The sequence below is a fragment of the Chrysochloris asiatica genome, unplaced genomic scaffold (assembly GCF_000296735.1).
Source record: "Chrysochloris asiatica unplaced genomic scaffold, ChrAsi1.0 scaffold00305, whole genome shotgun sequence".
Lineage (NCBI taxonomy): Eukaryota > Metazoa > Chordata > Mammalia > Afrosoricida > Chrysochloridae > Chrysochloris > Chrysochloris asiatica.
Window position 1 is genome coordinate 1,600,825 of NW_006408823.1, and position 24,339 is coordinate 1,625,163.

At 47.7% G+C, this 24,339-nt stretch overlaps 1 protein-coding gene across 1 annotated transcript in view; it reads right to left on the reverse strand.

The window, feature by feature from the left end:
* GLYR1 (glyoxylate reductase 1 homolog (Arabidopsis)) overlaps positions 1–24,275 on the reverse strand; it is a 34,739-nt gene extending 10,464 nt beyond the window's left edge. The window contains 9 exon segments of the mRNA XM_006878322.1: positions 398–471; positions 561–611; positions 1,580–1,636; positions 2,246–2,332; positions 7,715–7,957; positions 8,451–8,589; positions 22,284–22,363; positions 23,259–23,295; positions 24,172–24,275. Coding sequence (XP_006878384.1) covers positions 398–471; positions 561–611; positions 1,580–1,636; positions 2,246–2,332; positions 7,715–7,957; positions 8,451–8,589; positions 22,284–22,363; positions 23,259–23,295; positions 24,172–24,275 — 872 coding nt within the window.
* Positions 24,276–24,339: the final 64 nt, after the last annotated feature.

A 24,339-nucleotide genomic window follows, 5' to 3' on the forward strand; every position in this document is an offset into this window, starting at 1 on the left:
CTAGTGGTCACAGTATGACACAAAGGAGCCCTGTACAAGCATAAGCTTCAGCTTGGCAGCCGTGGGCCCACAAAAAATAGTCAGCGACAGCGGCAGGTAGATGTGTGTGCACGCGCCTAGCAGAAGCTTTAACTTCAAATACTTTCACTCCCTTTCCCTCACCTGGCCTAGCACAGCCCATTTCAGGGCCGACTTCATGTCTCCACTACAGCAGGGTTCTCAAAGTCGGGCCCTCTGCCCAGCAGCCTCTGTACATCTGGGAACGTGCTACCTTGGAACCCCTACCTTAGAAGCCATTTGCCTAGCAGAATCACACAACAAGGTCTTTCTCCCCCAAGTCAGATGATACCCCCCTGGAACACCAGTCACCCGGCCCACGGGCATCAGCTGGGCGTACTTTTTGTCTGTGGGCGTGATGCTGCCGTTGACTGCTGTGCTGTCTGCGGCCTGGATGGAGGTAGAGCCGGTCTCCTAGGGGAGGAATCACAAATCAGGAAGCCGGCTGCCCAGGGGCCGGCCCCAGGTGAGACACACACACAGGAGGTGCGGGGCCCACCTACCTCTTCACATATTTTCAACTTCTTTGTGATGGCCTGGTAACACACAGCTGGCTGATAGAGAGGGAGGACAGAGACCACTTATTAAAGCCAACTCTTAATGGATCTTTAGGGTAATTCTTCTAAAAGTACCATCTTAAGGAAAAAGAGTACCTCCTGCCAAGGCTAGGTCTACAGTGTGCAGGCACCACTGGACCCTCACCTGGTGTCCAGTTTTATTCTACTCCCAAGGACACGAGAGAAACTGAACACCACTGCCCACACCCCTCTGTGGGGTCCTATTGTCAGCGGTGACACCAAGCATCAGAGACATGTAGTCACGTGCCCATGGTTACACAGCAAGAGTATCAACTGGGACCACCACTCAGGTCTGGGCAGCAAGGCTCCACCTCAGCCACAGCCCTGTTGACACCCCAAGGTCTAAATGTTGAGGCTGCCGGGGCGCCAGCCTCTGAATGCTGCCACCAAGCAGGGCTTGCTCTCTGCCTAAGAAGCTTAGAGGCAGCCACAGATTCTCAGCCACCTTCCACTGAGCTCTGAAAGCTTAAAAAATTTTTTTTGGTCTAAAGCACAATAAGGAAATTAAAGCAAATCAAAACTAGAAAAGGTTTTTTGGGGTTTATTTTTAAATTTCACACTCCCAATTCACTTGTGGGCCTCCTGACTTTGCAACTAGGTGCTCTGGACAGTATACAGAAAACAGGACAAATCCCCCCCCAGAAATCCCAAGCCCACTGACATCTGAGTCAATTCCAACTCATAGTGACCACCTAGGACAGAGAACTGCCTCACAGGGTTCCCGAGGCCATCAATCTTTATGGGAGCAGACTCCCTAGGAGTGGGTGGTGGGTTTGAACTGCCGACCCTTCAGTTAGCAGCCCAATGCTTAACCCACTCTGTCATAAGGGCTCCTGGGACAGTATACAGGCAGAGCCTAACTCCTGAGTCCCGATGGAAGGTTCTCAGGGAACAGGAGTCTCTCTCAGGCCAGCAATGCACTCCCTCTCCCAAGACCAGCTCACCTTTTCCGTCTGGCTGAGCAGGAAGTGATGGAAATGAGGATCGGCATCTTTAACAGGCTGAAACCAATGACATTCAATAAGTGAGTTTTCACAAAAGGCCGACGACCATAGAGCCTACTCTGGGACTGTGAATGTTTCCCACTGCCTCCCAGACATGACCTCCATGGGTATCAGGGAGTACAGATTCCTGCTAGAATGGCAAGTAAATGCTGCCAACTATGACTTGTGAGCAAAAGATTTAAAGGCACGCTGCCATTTTTTAGGTTTGAAGTAGCCTAAAATTAAGTGAGCCCAACTCTTGGGAGTTCTTCAATTGCAGGGTCTATGTTTGTCCGGTTCTAGACCTCCTGTGCATCAAAGTGCCCTGCCCATCAACAAGACAACTGCAGCCTCAGCAAGGACAAGGTAATTTGTACATGTGGACAGACAGAAGGGTCTTATCAAATAATTTTGCTGAATGATTGCACTTTCGTGAAAAATGACCCCATCCCCGGCAACAAAGCTACACGGACACATGATCAGATAACTGCAGATGAGGTGGACCAGAAGGTCTGTGTAGGTGAGGTCACACATGACCGTGATCACCCTGGAGGGCAGGGTGTTCATGTGTTCCCTCAGACACCTGAGAGGAGGAGGGGCTCCAGGGATGGCAGGTGGGCACATTACCTCACTGGCAGTTGGCTGCCATTTAAACGCTGCCATGGGTCCTGCCATCACCCCCTTCACGGTACTAGACTCGGGGACAGTGAGGTCCTGCAGATGGGAAAGTCAGAGCGTTAAGATGCTGTGACCGGCGCGTCCTCTCCCTCCTCCACCACTGGCGCCTCCTTCGTCTGCCTCTCCTGGTGCCGCCTGTGTGCTCGTTCGGTGCGGACCTGGTACCTCTTTTGTTAAGCGGCAGCTGAGGAGACTCCGGCGCTCGCCATGGCCAACAAGTAACCCAAGGAAGGAGTTAAGACTGACAACAAGGATCACACTAATTTCAAGATGGCGGGGCAGGATGGTTCTGTGGTGCAGTTTAACATTAAGATGCATACACCTCTTAGTTAACTAATGAAAGCTGATTGTGAATGACAGGGTTTGTCAATGAGGCAGATCAGATTACAATTTGACGGGCAGCCAATCACTGAAACAGCTACACCTGCACAGCTGGAAACGGAGGCTGAAGATACAATTGATGTGTTCCAGCAGCAGACAGGAGGTGTCTTCTAAAAAGGGAGCCTGCTACTTTACTCCAGAACTGTTCCTACCAACCAAGGATAAGTTCTCAGTTAGAAAACCACAATTTGGTTCCACCACATCCTGACTACTGTAGTTTACTCTAGCTTTCATTGCCCCGTTCCCATTCCTTTATTGTACATAAAGTAAAGGGTGCATGTGCACAAGCATACTGCACCTTTTGTTCTTTTTTTCATTTTTACTAAAATGGCCAATGGTATTATGTTTTGACCGACATCAAGTGGAGATGAGATGGGGGAAAATACTGGTTCTGTGAAAATCCCCCCTTTCTCCATTTGTGGCATGCTCATTCGCTCTTCTCTATATATTCCAGGAAGTTATTTTGCTCTCACTGTTTAACAAAAAACAACAACATAAAAACTTCTTGCATACCTTGTTCAGTTGGGAGAATTTTAATGTTTTTCATTTATCATTGTAAAACCAAGGACAATTTTATAACTTTTTTGCATGTAGCTGTTACATGTAAGGCTATCTGTCTTTTAAGTAGGGGTAAGTTACTCTAAAAGAAATAAATCCTAGATAGTTTTCCCTTAAAGTAAAGCATCTTGTTGTTTAAATAAACTTCTTGTTTAAAAAAAAAAAAAAAAAAAAAAAAAAAGAAAGGTGCTGTGACTGCCTTGGTAGCAGATGTCTCCCCACCCCGTCCCATGCCCCAAATCTGGGAACCTTCTCACTACTTCTCTTCAATTCAGTCACAAGCCACCAAGCATGAATCTAACGAGCACCCCAGTTAGGGGTCAGTTCAAGACAAAGTTCTTAGGCAGGTTCTGATGGTGGCCTGTTGGGAGGACAAGGTGGGAACTTTCCAAGGAGTGAAATCATGGACTGTGTTCTTCTGTCTACATTTCATAGAGACAGAGATCATCAGGGTCCCATCCCAAGATGGGGCTACCCATAGAGGGCAGAGAGAATAACCCGGGGCAGAAGACACACACGAAGAAAGAGTTCTGGCTCAAAACAAAAACCTAACAGACTCTCATGGTGTTGATGAAGGCACTGTCCCCAAATTTTAAAGGCACAAAGGGACAAGACCCAAATTAACACTAAGGACTTAGTGAGTCTGGAAGACCAGACAGACCCAAGGAGATGGATCTCTCTACCAGTACTTCCTGTGTGTTCCCTTTTGATCTGCACACCCTCTTGAGATATGACGATTCGCATATCCACTCTCCGAGGAAACAGAGGCACAAAGAGCCTAGGGAGTTTTGTCCGGGGTCACGGACGTCGATGAAATTGGAAACCCAGAGTATATGGCTCTCATGAGGAAGTTCTATGAAAGCAAAGGCTTTGCCAATTTTCTTCACTCTGGAGCCCAGTGGTGGAACACATGGCCAGCACACAGCAGGCATTCAATGTTTCCTTAGAAATGGACACGAGAGGCTCTGTCCATCTTTGATACCATTTTCTCTTAGACATCTGCTCTACGGTAGAAGTGCTCAATAAACATTTGTCAAACCCCAAATCATTGTGGTCCAGTCAAATACCGACTCAAAGGGACCCTAGACGACAGAGCAGAACTGTCCCATAGGGTTTCTGTAAATCTTTATGAAAGCAGACATTGGAGCAGCTGGTGAGTTTGAACTACTGACCTTGCAGTTTAACCACTACACCCCCAGGCCCCTTGCTAAGTAAAAAGATCTTGACCAGAAAAGCGGCTCGGCGTAGGGCTGTTCAGGAGGATTTTGCGCAGTGAGATGAGCATATCCCGTGATGTCCTATCTCTGCGATGTCCACAAATAGCCACTAGTCACATGTCACCAGGGAGCACCTGAAATGGGGCTCATGTGACCGAGGAGCTGCCTTTGTAACTTTATGTGTACCATTTGAATTCACTGTCATGTGTACAGCCATATGTGGTCAGGGGGAAGGCCACAGTGAAAGCCAAGGAAGGGGACAGGCACTAGGCCCAGCAGCGACATCAGTTGGTGTTCTTTGTCCCTACCTTGGACCCAGGAGTGTCTAAGGACTCTACTATGCTGGTTTGTGCCTGGAGCTTCGGCTCTCAGCTTAGGACTGAGAGGTAAGACCCAGCCATCTGTGATCAAGGTCAGCCTTTCTGTCCCCACTGCTTGTCGTCTGTGAGTGCTCTGGGCAAACAACAACACACTGCTGGATACCCCAGGACACATGAGGCTGTGAGAGGTATCCACAGCTCAAAGTCCGAGCAGACTCCCGACCTCTCCGGAGACCCGCCCATGTGAACGGCCACAGTGCCAGCCACACCCCTTGCCCTCTGCTGCCAGGCCCTGTCCTGCCAGGCCAGGTCACGAGTGCAGACTGTATGACAGGAGCCCACAGAGTTCTGGGTTGAGATCTGGCTCTGAGGTACAGAAGCAGACATGTTCCTGTCCCTCAGGGGAGCCATTTGGCTGGAAGCTTCTGAGGAATCCCAAGTAGTGCCTGGGAAACCACCACTGACAACAGCGGACAGATATCTCTGTGGGCTAAGGACTACCCACAGAGTACAACACTGGCCACACAGTCACGGCTCCCCACAATTTGATGGGGGCACCGAGGCCAATGTAGCTGCTCACAGTCACACAGTGGTAACAAAACATGGAGTTACAACTTCAACTGGTCCTAGTCCTAGCCTGTCCTCTCCTCTCCCTTTGACCAAGAAATAGTCACCCCTCTCCAGAGCAGTTGAGAGGATCAGCAGACCGTAGTAAGAACTGACAGCTCAGATTCTTCCGGGGAGCCCAGGACATAGACTCAGAGTTTCAGCACATCCTCTGTGGATCACGTCAGAGGAAGGTTCCAAAGCCACAGCTGCTGACTCAATGCCATCACTCACGACCCGGGGGACAAGTGCCTAGAGGGTTTCCGAGGTGAGGTACCTTTCTCCTGCACTGTGCACCCAGCAGGGCTCTGAGGAAAAGGCTTGCAGCACCTTGTCCACAGGACCAACTGGGGCTGTCACTCGGGCACCCACCTTCACTACAAGCAGGGCCTCCTCCCATCTGTGGGCCCCCTGGTGCTAGTCTGTGGCAGTACTTGGTCTACAGAGACCTTTTTTTTAAAATCTAAAGTGTTTTAAAATTCGAGTGAGCGTCTAACATTTAAAATTGGAACATTTCACATTCTCTGCATTTCTAGCTTCTCTGGAGAAAAATCAGACAATCTGTTAACAAGTTGGCTGGTACTCCACAGACAGAGCCCCTGTGGCCCCACTGCCCCCTAGCGCTTCAGCCACGGGGACACCCTGCTGGAGTTCTGCTGCTTCTCCCACCGTGCCTTGCACTCCCATTACCTGCCCGGCCTCGCTGGCTATCACCTGGGTCTGCGAGACCCCACCTGACACCTAGCATTTCATCTGCAGTCTTGTCACCAACCACTGCCAGCCACTTTGCTCCTCTCTCCCACTTCTCCTGCAGTGACCACCTTTCCCTGGACGCCTGACATCAGCCAGCTACCCCCTTTACGTCCACACATCCCACTGTCGTCTTCTAAGACTTCTGACCCACGGCAAGGTACGACGTTTCCACCTCATCTGACGGCCTGGCTCTTCTGCCTCCTTCCACTCTCTCCCCACAGGCTCCTCTCCCCTTCGCTCTTCTCTTCTCCCCCCGGCTCGTCCCCAAGATGACCTCGTGCAGATTCCTGGCTTCCATTCTGCTTTTTGCTCTCAGTGTTAATGTCATCCCCAGCCTCCTTGGCTATGTAGTTGTTGTTGTTATGTGCCATGGATTCAGTTCTGACTCACAGCGACCCTGTACAGGGTTTCCGAGGCTGTAAATCTTTCCGGGAGCAAAAAGCCTCATCTTTCTCTGACAGAACAGCTGGTAGTTTCGAACTGCCGACCCTGAGGTTAGCAGCCTGATTCGCAACCACTATGCTCCCAGAGCTCCTTCGAGACACCACCTCAAATTCCTTGTGTTCAAACAAGCTGGTTCTCTTCCCCTGGAATTGGAAGCTCTACCTCCAGTTCTTTAAGAAAGGCGCCACCATTGCCCAGGCCTGAAGCTTGACGTCATCCTCATCCATTGTCACCCATCCCTGATGTAAACCAAATCTCAGCAACTCTCCCTCCAAACATGTTCCCTTTCAGTATTTACCATCTCCTACCACTTCTGACTCCACGGTACTTAACAAGCATCACCACTTCTAAGGACAGCTCTTAGGGCCACTCAGCTGGGGCGAGTCTGCCTTCTCCCCACAGTGAGTCTAGGGAGAGCCCCACAGGCACCATCCTTACAACACCCACCCAGAAAACGGAGCTGCTGCCACCCCCCCTTCCTTTGGGGGAAGCAAAAACGGAAAAGCCAAATTTGACACACATTTGGCCTGGCTCACACTGCCACCTTGACACCCAGCTCAATACTGTCAAGGACCACCCGACCCCTGCCAACATCCACACTGCTGAGGGAGGTTTCCCAGGCCCACCACCTGCTGGCCTTGCCATAACCCAGTTACAGCAACTTGTGCCCCTGCATTTTCCTTATGATCCTTAAGATCACATGTTACTGTGTGCCGGCCAGTGGGTTCTGACTCACAGAGACTCTATAGGACAGAGTAGCACAGGCACACAGGGTCTTCAAGGCAGCCACCTTTACAAAAGGAGACCACTAGACCTTTGTCCTGTGGAGCTGCTGCAGGGGGTGAAGCGTATCCTTTTAGCGATCAGCAGAGTGCTTTATGACTGCACCACCAGGGTGCCTTCTGCGCCATACAGCTCTGACATACACCACTATTTCTGCCTTGTCCAGCACCTAATGCCTGCCTTTGCCCAGTGGCTCGGGCCGACCCCTCTCTGCCTCCACCCTCTGAACTGACCCCTGTGGCCTGACCCCTGGGGCTCTCCGCCCATTCAGTGAGCAGAGGTCCAGTGCGCACTCAGCCCTGTCTTCTACAAGGGAAGGCCCTGGAGGTCTGAGACACAGGGACTGACCCACTAACCTTCTCATCCTTTGGGGGCCGACCTCGCTTCCGGGGACTCTGCTCTTGGCCTCTTTTTAGAGGGGATTTGGAGCCTCTTTCTGAGGAGCCTGAAGACACCCTCTTCTTCCCATCTCCCGCATTCTTCTTCACCTTCCCTTCCGAGAGGCTGAGTTTGCGCTTCTCATCACCGGAGTTCGGTCTACTTCTCTCCTCACTGGAATTACGCCGATTCTTGTCATCTGCAGAGCTGTGGGATGACGTCTGAAAGCGCAGTGAGAACAATGATGCCCACCGCCGCCTCCCAGACTTGTGCACTGCAGGACATGGGCTGCTCTCACCCCACTCACTGTCAGGGAGCACACACAGAAAACTCAGGTTGCTAGCCCAATGTGCCAGGTAGTGGGGTGGAAACCTGCAGGTAGATCGTCCCAGAGGCCGGGCTCCTGACTGCTGTACTGGGAGAGCGAGGAGTGGCCCTGGGTGCTACATATTGTTGTTCACTAGGAATTCCTTAGCACTGAAGGAACTCGCTCCCCAGTGGTGTTTTACCAGAAACCAGTTTCAGGCTTGTTGTTGTTAAGTGCTGTCGAGTAGGTTCCAACCCATAGTGACCCTGTATAGTGTTTCCGAGGAGCAGCTGGTGAGCTGGAACTGCTGACCTTGCAGTCCAGCGCATTCACCCACAGCGCCATCCTAGCAGGCCTCCAGTGTCAGGCTAGGGTGGCCTTTAATCTGTCAGATCTACATCTCTCACCTGGTCTTTGCCTTTGGCTCTCCTTAGGAACTCCTCCACGGCATCCACAGCTTGCTGGAACCGTTTGCCCTTGTTAATCTTGATCATCTCCTCTTTGTGAGCATGGTAGGGCTTGAGCTGCTCCACTTTGATCCAGGCACTGGGAGGAAACAAGCACAGACAGGGTCTGAACCACTTTGCCGACACCAGACCTCACCTGGACAGAAGGCACCTAGCCACCTGGCTTTATTGAACTCACATTTCCAAAACATGCTACCAACCACCTTAAACTGGTGAGCCTGCAAATGCACACTCCGGAAACGGGGAAGCAGTACAAGGATGAAGAACACAGACCAGAGGCTCCCTGGATGTAGTCGTTCAGTTGGAGGCTCCTCAATCCTGCGTTCACGCACAGCCTTTGTGTGCGCCTGCCTTCAGAGCAGAGAAGTGGAGCCAGTGCTCGTGTGCACCCAGGGTGAATGGCTTCCCACGACCCCCGGGAAGCACTAAGGATCAAGACTAACAGGTGCTGCCTGCTGACATCAGAACCACTGTAAACCCAAGAGCCTCAACCAAGAAGCAGGGGTGTTACCATGCTTAAAGACACGCGACATCTTCTTAAACTTTTTGCTCTTGGAGAGATTTGTGGCCTTCGAACCTCTACTTAGTTCACAAATGATACTATCTGCAGCGACCATACAAAACCTGTGACGTGGTTTGTAGTGAGAGCAGCAGTCACAAAAGGGGCCCCTAAAAAAGTCTCTTGTTGAGACTGAAGTTGTGGCTTCCTAAAATGACGCCTAACTTGCAGGATCTGACAGAAAAGGAGCATCCTAGAGGTGTGACAAGGTCTCAGTTACCTGTGGTTCAAGTTCAGGATGAAAACTGGGCTATAATTTAGTGTTCTTTCCTTAAAAGCAAGTGAGAGAGTATTTACTAATAACAGTCAAGGGCTTGTCTCTGCACATGAGACCATGCTATCAACCCACGCTTCTGAGAGCTGTGTTTATAGGTCTGTGGGAACATGGCAGCCCAGGGCCATGAGCTTCAAGTGCACAATAACAAACCCAGACTAAGCATGCTATCTACAGCTAAACAAGACGTTGGGCTCATATCCCAGGGCTCCAAGCAAGTGAGCAAAGCAATTCCTTCCTAGGGACCAACTCAACACAAAGTTTGAAAGCTGACATGACAAGGAGTCATAGCCCAGTCATCTGGAGAGAAGGAAGGGAATTCCGTGTGACCCTGTCACTCTAGCCTTTGATGGCTGTTGCAGTGATGGTGCTTTTCAGGACACACAAGAGGCCAGCAGGTGGAGAGCCAGGAAAGCTGCTTGCTAATGGGAGGCATGGCTCAGATCAGCGAGGGTGTCAGGGCAAGCTGCTTCCCTGCAGAAGCCAAGGACTACACAAGTCCCTGTAAGACTGAGATGGGACAAAAGATTCCTGGAGTCATCCTGCCACCTGCTCTGTCTGTGTTCTGCTCCTGCCACCTCTGCCTCCCAATCAAAGGACTAACAAACCACGCACACCTTGGCTTCCACGACCCAGACACTGGTGCTAGATGGTGCCTGGCTACCACTGCTGACCTCCTTGAACTCACATTAACTTGTGAATCAGAATAAATGGAAAGGTGAGTATCTGGTGGAGGAGACACTAATGAATGTTTATGGTCCTGGTAGAAGTCCTGGTGTGGCGCTACAGGATAAGCACTGGATTGTTAAATGCACAGTTTGCAGTTCAAACCCACTAGTTGCTTCTTGGAAAGCCTAGACTCCTATATGGGTCACCAGGAGCTGGAATCCACTTGATGGCAGTGGGTTTGGTTTGGTGTTTAGATGGAACAGTATAATCAAAATCCCACTCATCTTAAATACTGAGATGTGAAATGTTAAAATGAAAATTTTCTCTATGCGATATATTCTATCTTTGAGGACTCCTGGTGTGGTGCTGGACCACAAACCACAACGTCTGTTGTTCAAACTCTCCAGCTGCTCCTGGGAGACCCTATATAGGTTTGCTATGAGTTGAAATCAACTCAATGGCACTTAATAATAGCAATACTATCTTTGAAGGAGCTCCGGCAGCAAGTGGGTTACTAGTTGAGCTGCTAACAAGGTCAGCAGTTCAAATCCACCAGCGGCTTTGCAGGAGAAAGATGAGGCTTCCTGCTCCAGTAAAGATTTACAGCCTTAGAGACCCTATATAGGGTCCCGGTGAGTTGGATCTGACTCCATGGCACATAACCATCACCAGTAGTATCCTCAAGAAATGGAAATGGTTTGTTACATAAACCAAAAGGGAGCCCTTGTGGTGGAGTGGGTTACATGTCAGGCTGCTCTGCAAGAGAAAGATGAGGTTTTCTGCTTCCATAAAGATTTAGCACCTCAGAAAGCTGAAACAGGGTCGCTATGAGTTGGAACTGACTCAATAGCACACAACCACCACCACCACACAGAACACCACTATGAATATGATTTCAAGGGGGACAATACAAGAATGCTTCAACTCCTTAACACTGGAAAAAGAGAAAGTAGAAACCACCACACTGGAAACAGTATGGTGTGTGTGTGTGTATATATATATATATATATATGAATAAAATAAGCTAGCATTTCAGAGTCTGTCCGCTTGAAAGTAAGCTGTTCTTCAGTCATTTTAGTAACAGGGAAAAAGTCTTCCTTTGGAAGGCTGTATGAATTGCAGAGTATCGGCCTCAAGAATGCACTGCTCTCCTTCAATGCACTGAGCACAGCAGCCCAGCCCGGCCGGAGACTGGTGCTCAGAAAGCAATCCCCAAGCTGAGGACCATAGTCTCAGGGGACCATCCAACTCAACTCACAGAACAGTCCACAGAGACAATGTTCAACATTTCATTTTGGTGAAGAATGGCTAGAGTCGTAAAAGCTCGCCAATGGCCAGCTAAGGTGCAACTATTACTGGTCTCTCCCCAACCAGAATAAAGAAGAGTGAAGAAAATCAAAGACGCAAGGCAATCATTAGTGCAAAGGACTATGGACCATGCAAACCTCTGGAAGAGCTAGACGGTGCCCAGCTAACACTACCCACTGCTCTGAAACGGATCACAATAGAGAGTCACGGACAGAGGGGGCGGGAATTGTGGAATAAAACTAAAAATTGTAAGACTAGGCTTACCGTGGTACACACAGGTGGGAACCCGTGAGACTATGGCCGTTATATGCCTTTCAGGCCTGGAACTGAACTCACCCCAAGGCTCAACAACAAAATAAATAAAAAAACAAAGTAAGCGCCGAGTGGAGGATGCCGTTGGCCCTGTCCAGGGGACTGGGGCTGCTTGCCTCTGGATTTGGTCCTTGACAAAACTGTTCTTTGTGAAGTTTTAAGGTTTCTGGTTGGTTGCTTTTTAAAGGACTGGTTCATATCTTCCCTGGACATAAGCAGCGATGTGTCTGGCCACACTGTGCACTACCTCTTTCCACTCAACCTGCCGTGCACGGGGAGTCAGTCTTGTTGAGTCTGTAGCGAGAAGCTTTGCTGCTATGTTCCAGGAAGTTAACCCCACACAGTCTGTGGTTAAAAATAGCCTGAGAACAAGCTGAGTGTCAATCAGGGAGGACGGAGCAAACCAGTGTGTTCCAGTGATGGAATTTCGTTCAGTTGTTACAAAGGAGGAAGCGGAAGGCCGCTGAGGATGTCTGGCTGACATTAAAAAAGCAAGATGCAGCCCAGTGTGTATACCATACTGTCACTTGCGTAGGGATGAGGAACAGAAACACACCTCATCTTGAGCAGGTACAGTCTCTGAGAGGACAAAGAACGGGCTAATTGGCTGCCCGGGACAAATGAACCTCTGTCTATTTATACCTGCTTTTTTCATTAAAACAAACAACAACCTATAAACAGTCACAAACATGTCAAGTCGACACTGACCCACTAGGACAGAGCAGAACTGCCCCAGAGGGTTTCCAAGGCTGTCATCTTCATAGAAGCAGGCTGCCCCATCTTTCTCCTACAGGACAACTGATGGGTTCGAACCACTGACCATTTAGTTAGTAGTGGAGAGCGTTAACCACAGTATCACCAAGGCTCATTCGTTGTTGTTAAGTACTACTGATTTGGTTCCTACTCATAATGACCTTTGTAAATGATTTCCAAAGGGCACTTGTGAGTCTGAACCGCTGACCAGTGCTTATCCTATATCACCACACCACAATTCATTCTAGAAACATGCATTCACACCTTTAAAATACCAATCAGTAACCAAGGTCTCCGCTGTAGCATGCAGGCTAGCCTGACCGCCCGAGGGCTTCCCCCGCAGGGTCTCCTGGTTTGCGCCAGGGAGGAAGCTATGGTCTGGACGCTGGTGGAACTGTCCCTGTCACACTGCCAACAGCTGCAAGCTCACCCCGGCATCCAGACCCACTGATTACAGAGCCTTCATTTATTAATACAGAACACTCAGGAAGCCACCCTCGCAAGGGTAACTCGTGCTGCTAAAAATGAATAAAAGTCCCACAATTCCAAATGTGTCTATATTTCAATGAAAATTATACCACACAGACACTGTATTGCAGAAGCCTCACTGAGGGGTCTCAGACATGGCACAGGAAGCAGGCAGTTTTCTCCTTGTGAAGAAATGCCACCCAAAAGTGAGACAGAGAAAGCACAAACACTCAAGCACGAAGTCCAAAAGTGAGCAGGTAAGATGGCGAGGTGCTGCGTCTCTGACTCTGTGTGGTGAGTGGCACTAGGTACATACTTTCTACGCCTGCCTTTTTAAATAAAAGGCTGAGCATGAGTGCCATACTCTAAGTCCAAGTCAATGCTATTCAGAATGAAAGGTACCAGAAATAGGGGGAAAAACCCAAAACAATAAAGACTCTTTCATTTAATTAATCTTTCAATTAATTTCATTTAATTTCCAGCAACTATAACTTCAGTTTTCACCAACCAATTGGCAGGTAAAGCAGAGTTGGAAGATTCATTTGCACAATTGGAATTCTTTTCAAGGATGTGCATTCCCTGATGAGGGCGGAGCCTCTTAGGGGCACTGCCTCTGCCACCATAGCAGGCAGCCTCTCAGTGTGTCAGCTTCTAGGATTCTGGGACAGGACACCTGTGACTGGTGCCTAACTGGACAGGTCTGCTGCTGGATGGAGGAGGGGAAACTCCCCGATTCTCTCTGGGACAGCTATTGTCCAGTCCTGGCACAGGGACACTGCTGTCCTCATCGGCCCTCACTCACTATCCACTGGGCACAACGATGTAATTGTTACATAGTGTGGGATGCCAGGAAAGGGAGTCAGTCAGGTAGCAGGCTTCAAGACAGGATATGGGCAGGAAATGCAGATGGACTTTCTGGACTTTCAGGGAGAAGAAAGGTGAAAAGGAGACTCCCAAGGTCCCAACCTGCTTTTTGGATTATTAGCCCCCATAGGCTTTATAGGAGAGCCACTTTTGGACCTCTTCAGACACGAAACCACTAGCCACAGCCAGCCCACTTTCTATCTGGAAGGTGGTTTGGTATAAAGACTACCCTGGGTCAGGACCCTGGATGACTTCCCACTTAACTCCTTAAATATCCTGCCTCTGTTCCTTGTCTGGAAAAAACTAAGAACCAGAAGAGCTACCCTATCCTTTTCCTGAAAGGACTGCTAGCAGGATCAGATGTTCAGATTGCTATGGAAACTCTCGGGTAGTCTGGACTTGTTTGTTTCTGGCAGCCACACATTCACTGAAGACTCCCTGCCATTCCAGCACTGATGAAACCTTTCAGCACTGAGCATGGTTCCTACTCTGATGACCAAGAACTGGAGGCCGTACCTGTCCAAGGTGGACCCCAGGCACCTGGTAAAGCTGGCAGCTATGCTGAAGTTATTTTTCTCTGAACACAAGGGTGAGCAATTTCTGTCTGGGCTGCCACGGTTCTGAGAGCCAGATTTGGCTGTTGATTACTAAGTTCCCTGACTCCCTTTCCAGGACGTCAACACCCTCACAATTTGTTAGATGGTTTGGTAGTTGTTGTTAAGTGTCACTGAGTCAGTTCCGACCTATAGTGACCCTGTATAGGATTTCTGAGGAGCAGCTAGCAGGTTTGAACCTCCGACCTCACAAATTCTGTAGCACCACACCAGGACTCCTACCTTGTTTTAGGACACACTTCTTTGACTCTTGAACAGTCACTCCTTCTGACCATATCTACCTAGTCCAGGGTCCAGTAACAGACCGAACCTCAACCCACAATGTGCCAGGAGTGTCATTAAACAGTAAAGGCGAGGTCGAGTTCAGCTGCTTCCATAGTCTCACAGAACGAGTTCTCATGCCTAACTGCACTTCCTGTGTCCACCACCTCTTAAACGGCTGCTTCATGTACTTGTCCTCAACATTCATGCACCGTTTTTTCACTTGCAGGGGACCTTGGTTGGAATGCGGGAGGATTTATGAGCAAATCAGCGTTGACCTCTTTCACATTACTCGTTATTTCCTAAATCCTGACTATGCTCTTGTTTCTGTTGTGGCTTGCTCACACCAGAGTCCCCCTCTTTGTCTTACTTGGTCCCCTTCTCTGTCCACACCAGAGTTCCCCCCCCACTTTGTCCCACTCGGTCCCCTTCTCTGTCCACACCAGAGTCCCCCTCTTTGTCCCACTCGGTCCCCTTTTCTGTCCACATCAGAGCCCCTCTCTTTGTCCCACTCGGTCCCCTTTTCTGTCCACATCAGAGCCCCTCTCTTTGTCACACTCGGTCCCCTTCTCTGTCCACACCACAGCCCCTCTCTTTGTCTTACTCGGTCCCCCTCTTTGTCACACTCAGTCCCCTTCTCTGTCCATACCAGAGTCCCCCTCTTTGTCCCACTCAGTCCTCTTCTCTGTCCATACCAGAGTCCCCCTCTATGTCCCACTCGGTCCCCTTCTCTGTCCACACCAGAGTTCCTCTCTTTGTCTTACTTGGTCCCCTTCTCTGTCCACACCAGAGCCCCTCTCTTTGTCTTACTTGGTCTCCTTCTCTGTCCACACCAGAGCCTCTCTCTTTGTCTTACTTGGTCCCCTTCTCTGTCCACACCAGAGCCCCTCTCTTTGTCTTACTTGGTCCCCTCTGTCCACACTCGGTCCCCTTCTCTAGAGTTTGACTCTACCAGATCCTACATGAAATGAATTCCAGGTGTCATTTCTGATGCGGCACATCATGGTTTTACGTAAAGGTGGATGAGCATTTTGTTTTGTGTTCAAAGTCTTTCTGGTCAAAAAAGAGCATCTGGCCCACAGCTCTGGGACTCCTCTCCTTAGTTAAGAGGTACCTGCTGGTGGTTCAATTTCACCCGATCCCTCTCGTATAATCGATCTGCACCCATGCCTCAGGTGAGCTGAGCAATTGCTAAGACACCAAACCACACTTGACAGGAGAGATCCTACCTGTCCTTCTTCAGTACAAGCAGTGGATATCTTCCCTGTATGTGGACAAGGATATGGAGGTTTGGAAAGGTTTGGATACAGCCCATACAAAATTACAGAGCAGGTAGAACAAAGCCGGAGGCTGAACAAATGATCAGACTGGTAACAAATCCAGAGCTCTTTCCCTAAAGTCACCCAATGCCACCTGCCAATGCAGATTCTATCTTCATATAATAAAAACAAGCTGATTAACCATGAGTATATATAGGTTTGACAGAGGATATTTTTATATACAAATTCATATGTGCTGTAAAAACATCCACGCGTATAGTAGAACATTCAGAGGCAAACTTATAAAAACTTCTTAGACATATCTTAAAGAACTGAGTCACTGGGCTTGAGGATTTAGGACCATAGCCTTGGGGGACACTATGGTCAACTGGCACAACATAGTCCACAAGGTCAATGTTATACAGCCTACTTTGTTGAGTACCAACTGCGGTCATAAAGCTTGTGAGTGGCCATCTAAAGTGCAACTATTGGTCTCACCCTGTTTGGAGCAAAGCAGAGTACACATCAAAGCCACAAGGGATCAGTTAGTCTATAGGATGCATGTATCATGTGAACACAAACCTTCAAGACCCAGAGACCAGAACTACAATGGTGCCCAGTTACTACAATGTTGTTAAGTCCCTTTGAATTGGTTCCATCTCACAAGATATCCTAAACAGAGGGGGAGGAAAATGTGGAACAAAACTCAAAACTCTTGAAAAGATCAAGCTGACTGATCTCTTAAGATTGGTGGCACATCATGTCTAAGGCATTAGATACTCTTCAGGCCTGGAAATGAACTCATCCCCATGGTTCAACTTTAGCCCAAACACCAGACAGGCCTATAAGATGAACCCCACGACTAGGAAGGTACATATTCCTTACAACAAGCAGCCATATGAGATGAAAGGGGCAGCTTTTGTAAAAGACAAGAAGAGATAAGAAAGAGGGATGAATGGAAACGGAAAATGGCAAACACACAGGGAGGAAGTGGGAAGAGCATTGCTACCTTGTGGGGATTACTATCAGCGCCCTGAAACAAAACTTGTGTGAACTGATGAATGGAAACAATCTGCTTTATAGGCTTTCACTCAAGTCACAATACAAAGTTTCAAAAAGAAGAGAAACTGATTTAACAATGACCTCCACACTGACTCCTTGCGAGGGAGGGAACCCTTACTTTCCACAGGCACACCTCACTTATGGTACCTCGGCGCACATTCAAGTTTAGGCTAAAGCATGACCTGGTACATACCCCACCTGAATGTAGAGATCATCTCAGGAATAGACTCGATGCATTAGACCCTAATGACTGAAGACCAGAAGAGTTGCGAAATAACATTAAGAAAGCAAAAGGTCAGTAAGGAAAGAAAGAAGGAAAAAATAAATAAATAAATAATGGATGTCAGAAGCAACTCTGAAACTTGTTCTCCAGCATAGAAGTGTTACAGCAAATGGTAGAAATGAGGAGGTAAACGAGCTGAACAGAAAATTTCAAAGGGCAGCTTGGGAAGACAAAGCCATATATTATAATGAAATGTGCAAAGACCTGTTATTAGAAAATCAAAAGGGAAGGACATGTGCAGCAATTCTCAAGCCGAAAGGACTGAAGAAAACATTCAAGCCTTGACTTGAAATACTGAAGGATTCAAAGGGCAAAATATTGAATGATGCAGAAAGCATCAAAAAAAGATGGAAGGACTAAACAGAGTCAATGTACCAAGAAGAATGCTCAATGTTCAACCATTTCAAGAGCCAATGGTACCAAAAGAAGAAGTCCAAGGCGCAATGAAGGCAACAACAAAGAACAAAATTCTAGGAACTGATGATCTACAAATTGAAATCTTTCAACAAACTGATGCAGCACTGGAGACATTCCCTCATTTATGCCAAGAAAATTGGAAGACAGCTTCCCGGCCATCTGATGATCCACCCAATGGAAAGCAGAAATTATTGGACAATACCATTAATATCACATGCAAGTAAAATTTTGCAAAAGATAATTAAAAAACGGCTGCAACAGTACACTGACAGGAAACTGCCAGAGGTTCAAGCCAGATTCAGATCAGCAAATGGAACAAGGGATGTCATTGCTGACATCAGATAGTTGTTGGCTGAAAGCAAAGAATATTAGAAAGATGTTTACCTGTACTTTATTGACCACGCAAAAGCTTTAGACTGTGTGGATTTTGGCTGAAAGCAGAGAATACCTGAAAGATGTTTACTTGTGTTTTATTGACTACACAAAAGCTTTCAACTGTGTGGATCTTGGCTGAAAGCAGAGAATACCAGAAAAATGTTTACCTGGGCTTCATTGACTACGCAAAAGCTTTTGTCTGTGTGCATCATGACAAGCTATGGACCACACTGTGGAGAATGAGTATTCCAGAACACTTAATTGTACTCATGAGGAACCTGTACAATGATCAAGAGGCAGTCATTTGAACAAACAAGGAGACACTGAATGGTTTAAAACCAGGAAAGGTGTGCACCAGGGTTGTATTCTTTCACCATTATTTATTCAATCTGAATGCTGAGCAAGTAATCTTAGAAACTGGGTTATATGAAGAACATGGCATCAGGATTGGAGGAAGACTCATTAACAACCTGCGATATGCAGATGATACAACCTTGCCTGCTCAAAGTGAAGAGGACTTACAATACTTACTGATGAAGATCAAAGACTACAGACAGCCTTTGGTATGGGTTGCACCTCAATTAAGAAATAAAAAATCCTCACAACTGGACCAATAAATGACATCATGATAAATAGAGAAGAGAAAAGACTGAAATTGTCAAAGACTGCACTTTGCTTGGATCTACCATCAACACTCACGGTAAAAGTGGACGGTCAGCATAAAAGACCCCCAACAAGAATGACTGGCACAGTGGCAGCAGCAATGGGAGCGAGTGTAACTACGGTTGAGGCTGCGGCAGGACTGGGCAGTGTTTTGTTCTGTTGTGCACAGGGTCAATGACATCTAATAACAACACGTTTCACACTTTCTCATCATGCTACTGCACATAATAGACTTCAGTCTAGTATCAACAGCGCTTTTATATGCAATGGAAACAAACAAAACAAATGTGTGTGATTCATTTTATTGAGGTATTCACTTTACTGCAGTGAACTGGAACAGAACTCACAATATCTCCAAGGTCTGCCTGTACTTCCTTTCTGAGTCAGCAGCCTACCCACAACAAGCTCAACCTTGGGTGACTTCATTTTAAAATCACTTTTTATGTGTAACTCTTTCAAAGGAGTTTAAAAAGCTTAAAGATACGCATCTAGACGATGCCCTGCATCCACTATGCTTACAGCCCCCCAAAGAGCTTGTCAGTTAGGAAGCTCGCATCGCACTGTCACTGCCAACACCATCAGAAGTTATCTTTGTATCTGGGGGTTAGCCCATCTTTTATCATTGGCGTTACTCTTTTTGCCTGGTTAAGTGCAGAAATTACACAACTCCACTTTTCTGTGTCCTTTTAGAGTCCTGGTATGGTGCTGTGGACTAATGCGTCAGACTGCAAAGTCGTTTGAACTGCAAGGGCAACGGTTCAAGCTCACCAGCTGCTCCTTGGAAACCCTACACAGGGTTGCTATGGGTCAGAATCGACTCGGCAGTACTTAACATTTGTGGGCTGCAGGATAAGCACTGGACTGTTAACCGAAAGGTCAATGCTACAAACCCACTAGGCACTCCTTGGAAACTCTATTCAGGGTCCCTGGCACTTAACAACAACAAAGTCACCTTATGTCAGTGAAGAAGAGGAAGACCCTCAGTGAGCTGGACTGACAGAGTGGCTGTGATAATTATGAGGCTGGGACAGGACTGAGCAGTGTTTCTGTCTGTTGCACATATGGTTGTTATGAGTTGAAACTGACTTGACTGCACCTAACAAAAACAACATCGTGTCAACTATTTCATACCCAGGGATCATAGTTTACTCCCTTGAGTTTTAGGTTTCCTTTAAAGAAAAAAAATTTTTTAATTATCTTAAGAAAACTGGTTTTTAGTCCTCTGTTATCTGATTCTGTTCCTCTTTCTGAGAGTTCCCATTTTTGTTTCAGACTGTGTTAATTCTTCTTTTAGCCCACCAAGTCTGGGCCTACCATCACACTGTCTGTTATTCCCCAGCAGAACTCCTTCACTTCAGGCAGGGCACCTTTCTCCCAAACAGCCCCTGGAATGCCCAGCTACTGCACAGAGTACTCCCACGGCTGGAACTCCCCTATTACTCCTGTCCACCCTTCTCCAGAACTTGATTCAAATCCGAGGGTTTCCATCCAGGTCTTTCTACTCTCCACTGATCACCCTCTCTTCTAGAATCCTCTAACAGTTACCTGCCTGAAGCAACAGAGGAAGGATTCAGTAAGAGGAGGAGGAAGTGGAATGTCAAACTAGTTGCCATCATGAACAACTGCCCCCTTGTCATGAGACAAGAACTGGATGGTGCTGGGCCATCATTACTGAACATTTGATCAAAGATTCTAGAGAAAACTGCTGATCAAAAGGGGAAAAATGCAAAACAGAAGTTAAAATTCTTAAGGGATCTAGATTTTCCAGAGCCAGGTAACCCCCCAAATTATTGTTCTGAGATAATTCTTAAATGTAAACTAAAAATATTCCTTGATGTCTTAAAACCAAACAGTAATTTATCTAAACTCGTAGAGAATGTGCGTTGTGTTCTAAGGCCTATATAGGATCAAATCGACAACTTACAAGTTTAAAATGGAAACTTAGGGGGCAGTGAGTTTATATTAATGGGGGAGAAATAATTCAGAAAAGGAGTGTGAAAATGGCTGCACAACCTGAAGAATGTACTTGTAGAAATTGTTGAATTGGTGTATATTCTTTTGTGTACATTCTTAATAACAACAGCAACAATAAAAATTATCTGCAGTACTGATTCTGCACAAACTTTTATCTGAAATATTCCATCTATCTTGTCTATCTAACTGAGCTCCTGAAAAATGGGGACTGAAACAGCTGCCTTCTTGGGCATTTCAGTGTGAAGCACTGCAGACCATGAGGAATAATCAATACTTGCTTTTATGCATTGGGACAATCTTTCTCATGGAATTCCTGTCACTCCAAAACAGTCTCTGCGCTGGAGTGCCTCCGGCTTTCACAGCTCTGGGCTGGTGAATCCCTTGAAATACTGTCAACATAAGTCTAAGCTGGTTTGCGAAACAGAATTGGGGGCTGGACATATCATTATGTCTATATGGTTAAGATGGACATGCTATGAAACCCATATCCCCCTGAATGAGCGAAGAATACCACTTAGGTGGAATTTTCGTAAATACCACCGAATACCACTTTCTAGGAGAGCATATTAACCACCTGTATTAGATTAAGAGGAGTCCTGCGGTATCTCTGTAAGATAAGCACAGGACTGCACGGTCATTTTGAACCACAAAGATTTGTTGGTTCAAACTCAACCAGTCACTCCTCAGAAACCCTATACAGGGTTGATATGAGTCAGAACCGACTCAGCAGCACTTAACATCAGATTAAGGAGCTCTGGCAATGGACTGACTTAGTTATCAGATGATAACTAAAAGGTTGGTGGTTCAAACCCATCAGTCGCTCTTCAGGAGAAAGGTGTGGCAGTCTGCTTCTGTAAAGGTTATTGTCTTGGAAACCCAATGGGGTTCTAGTTCTACGCTGTCCTACAGGATCACTATGAGTCAGAACTTACATGATGGTAATGGGCAGATTTATCAGAAGAGTCATAGACATTTTCCAAATGCAAAAAGACATGCCTTGTAAGAATCACACAGAAAATACACCTACTTAAAAGAGATCAACCCATCCAGCTAGACTCAGTTAATCGAATTTGATGTAAGGATGAAAACTCAAAGCAAATCACCAGAAACTGAAGATACACACACTCTTCCTCTCACTGTGACTTCTCACATACCCTGAAGAGCCAAGTCAAAGCATTTCAAATGAATGGTCCTCGCTTCCTTAGGACAGCTCTGGCTAAAAATCTTTACTGCTACGGCAAATAACCTAGTTTTTACAAGGTAAAATAGACTTAAACAAGCACTTGTATTCAGTTGAAATCAAACTTGAGTCTTCACTGTCCACCTCATGCACAAACCATAATTATAGATAGCCATCAAAAGAGAACTGAATATGCAACAGGAAGTGCCTACTGAAACTATCTGAAGGTAGTTAGCACATTTAGAAGGTAATAAGGCCTAGTACTGACCTCACTGAAATTGTCATTGGTCCCTGGACAGTTGCCCAGGGCAATTTCTGTAATGAGAACAGCATCCTTTATTTAGGGAAAAAACCAGCATGATATGTGTGCTATTCTTAAACAGGCTAAACTTGGATCCCAAGAATGTTGTAAAGCAGCTCAGACCCAAGGTATTCCAAACAAAGGGAAAGGGGGAGCCCTGGGGGAAGGAACACTCACTGATCTTCTGTTCCAAAAAACTTCACAAAGAAGCATTTCTTTCCACGAGGCTTCTTCAAGTCTTTGGGTGGATTAACAATCTAGGGGATAAGAGGTTTAATGATTAGCAATCCACTAACGAGCAACTGATCACAACTCTAAGTCGGTAAAAAAATTTGAAAATAAAACAAGAGAAATGTGTAATCTAGCACACACTGACGTGTGTGAAAATGTTCTAGAAGGCCCCTGTGTTAACACATGACCCAGTACTAGGTACAACAGCCCAGTTACTGCAATGGTCTTGTTTAAAAAGCAGCTTAAACCAGAACCAACGTTTCTCTCACAACCTGACCCTGTCTCACCCTCCATTTTTGACAACCTGTTGAACATACTCTTAGGCAGGAAGAGTTAGTGAGGTAGGTAACAGCAGAAAAGAAGGACAAGCAAGACACTGCAAATGCCATATTCCAAAGAGACTGTCTAAAAACATTTACTGGGCTCCAAGTAGAATATGAAAATGGAACATTTGGAAAGCTGTGATGGACTGCCTCATGCAGAATCAGGAATGCCAACTTTTGCAAAGATGCTCTGTGGAGAAGCACATATGGTAAAATGGGGAGAAGATTTAAACTTGGTTGGGACAAAAATACTCTGACTTTTTACTACATTTAGAATTCTCTCGTCCTGGATAATGATCTCTTTCCCCTCCCTTTTTAAATTTTAAGTTACAACTAAACATTTAGCTAAATTCAAGTTCAATTGATTTCCTAGGCTTAAGGGTAAAAAAAAAAAAACCCAACTTCACAAATCATTGCTGATTCAAGGAATAAGTAAGTGTGTGCTGCAGGTGAACGGATCTGGTTCACACTGTCTTTTATCAATGAGCTGGTACTGGAGGAACACAATGGAACAAGCATGACTTTACATGGGCCGTCATTCACTCCCCACGTCTCCAGACCCAGCTTCGGTTGTCTTTCTTTCTAGCAAGACACTCACCTTTCCTGGCCAAGGAGGATACCGGCCGAGTTTCCCCCTAGAGAAAACACAGAGTCAGCATCGGCCGCGGAAAGGCCCGTTCATCTCCAACCCACTCACCCTGCAATTTCCCTGCACCTCGAGCGCCCAACAAAACCCGGCCAGCCCGAGTTCTTCATCTGGATCCTAAGGCTGGACCCTGGAGAGTCCCCCAACCCTTCGGAAATGAACTGGAAAATCGTGTATGCACGTAGGGTGCTCCGGGTTTCGAGGGACACAAAACGACAAAACCATCAGGCCTCCGTAAACACAGGCGCACTTGGACAAACAAGTTCACAGAAGCCTTCTTCAGGGTCAAGAAACAAGCTACGTAGTCCGAGGGCGGCGGCGACGGCCGGCCCGAGTCTGGGACGCAGACGCCGACCATGAGGCACCCAGCGGGCACCAAGCCTTCATGGTACACACGAGGTCCCCCCGACCCTGAAGTTCTTCACGCGGCAGCGCCAGCAGTCTGCTTTCCAAAGCTCGGGTCGAACCGCCTGCACAGGTCGGTCCCATCCGGCCTGCCCCGGCGGCCGCCCCGTCTTTCAGGGCGCCCCAGCAAGAACCCGGGGACCTGGCGACCGCAGAAGTCGCTCGGCGCCAGAGGTTTGCACATCGCGGTGGCTGCCAGTGTCCGGACCGGAGAGCAACCTTCCTCTCGGTGGCCTCGGGGCTCAGAGTCGGCCCCCGCCGCGGCCACCTTCGGCCTCAGTCCCCCGGGGCCGGACTGCCCCTTCCGCCCGGTGTCGCTCCCAGCACCCGCACCTTGTCTTCCCGGCTCGCCGTGGCCTAGAGCTCACAGAAAGGCAGCTCTGGGACTGGTCGTAAACCCCGCGACCAGTGGGGCAGACCCCCGAAGCATTGCGCTGGTCCCCCAGGCGCCCGGACTCACCACACCAAGTCTCCGAGCCGCAGACTCACAGCCGCCATCTTACCACCCAACCACCGCCGACGCACTGACCGCCGGGAACATCAGGTCGCCTCGGCGCCGCCCATTGGAGTGGACCCGACCACGTGACAGGGGCCGGCTGTCATCGGCCACGCCGCTGTTTGGACGTCA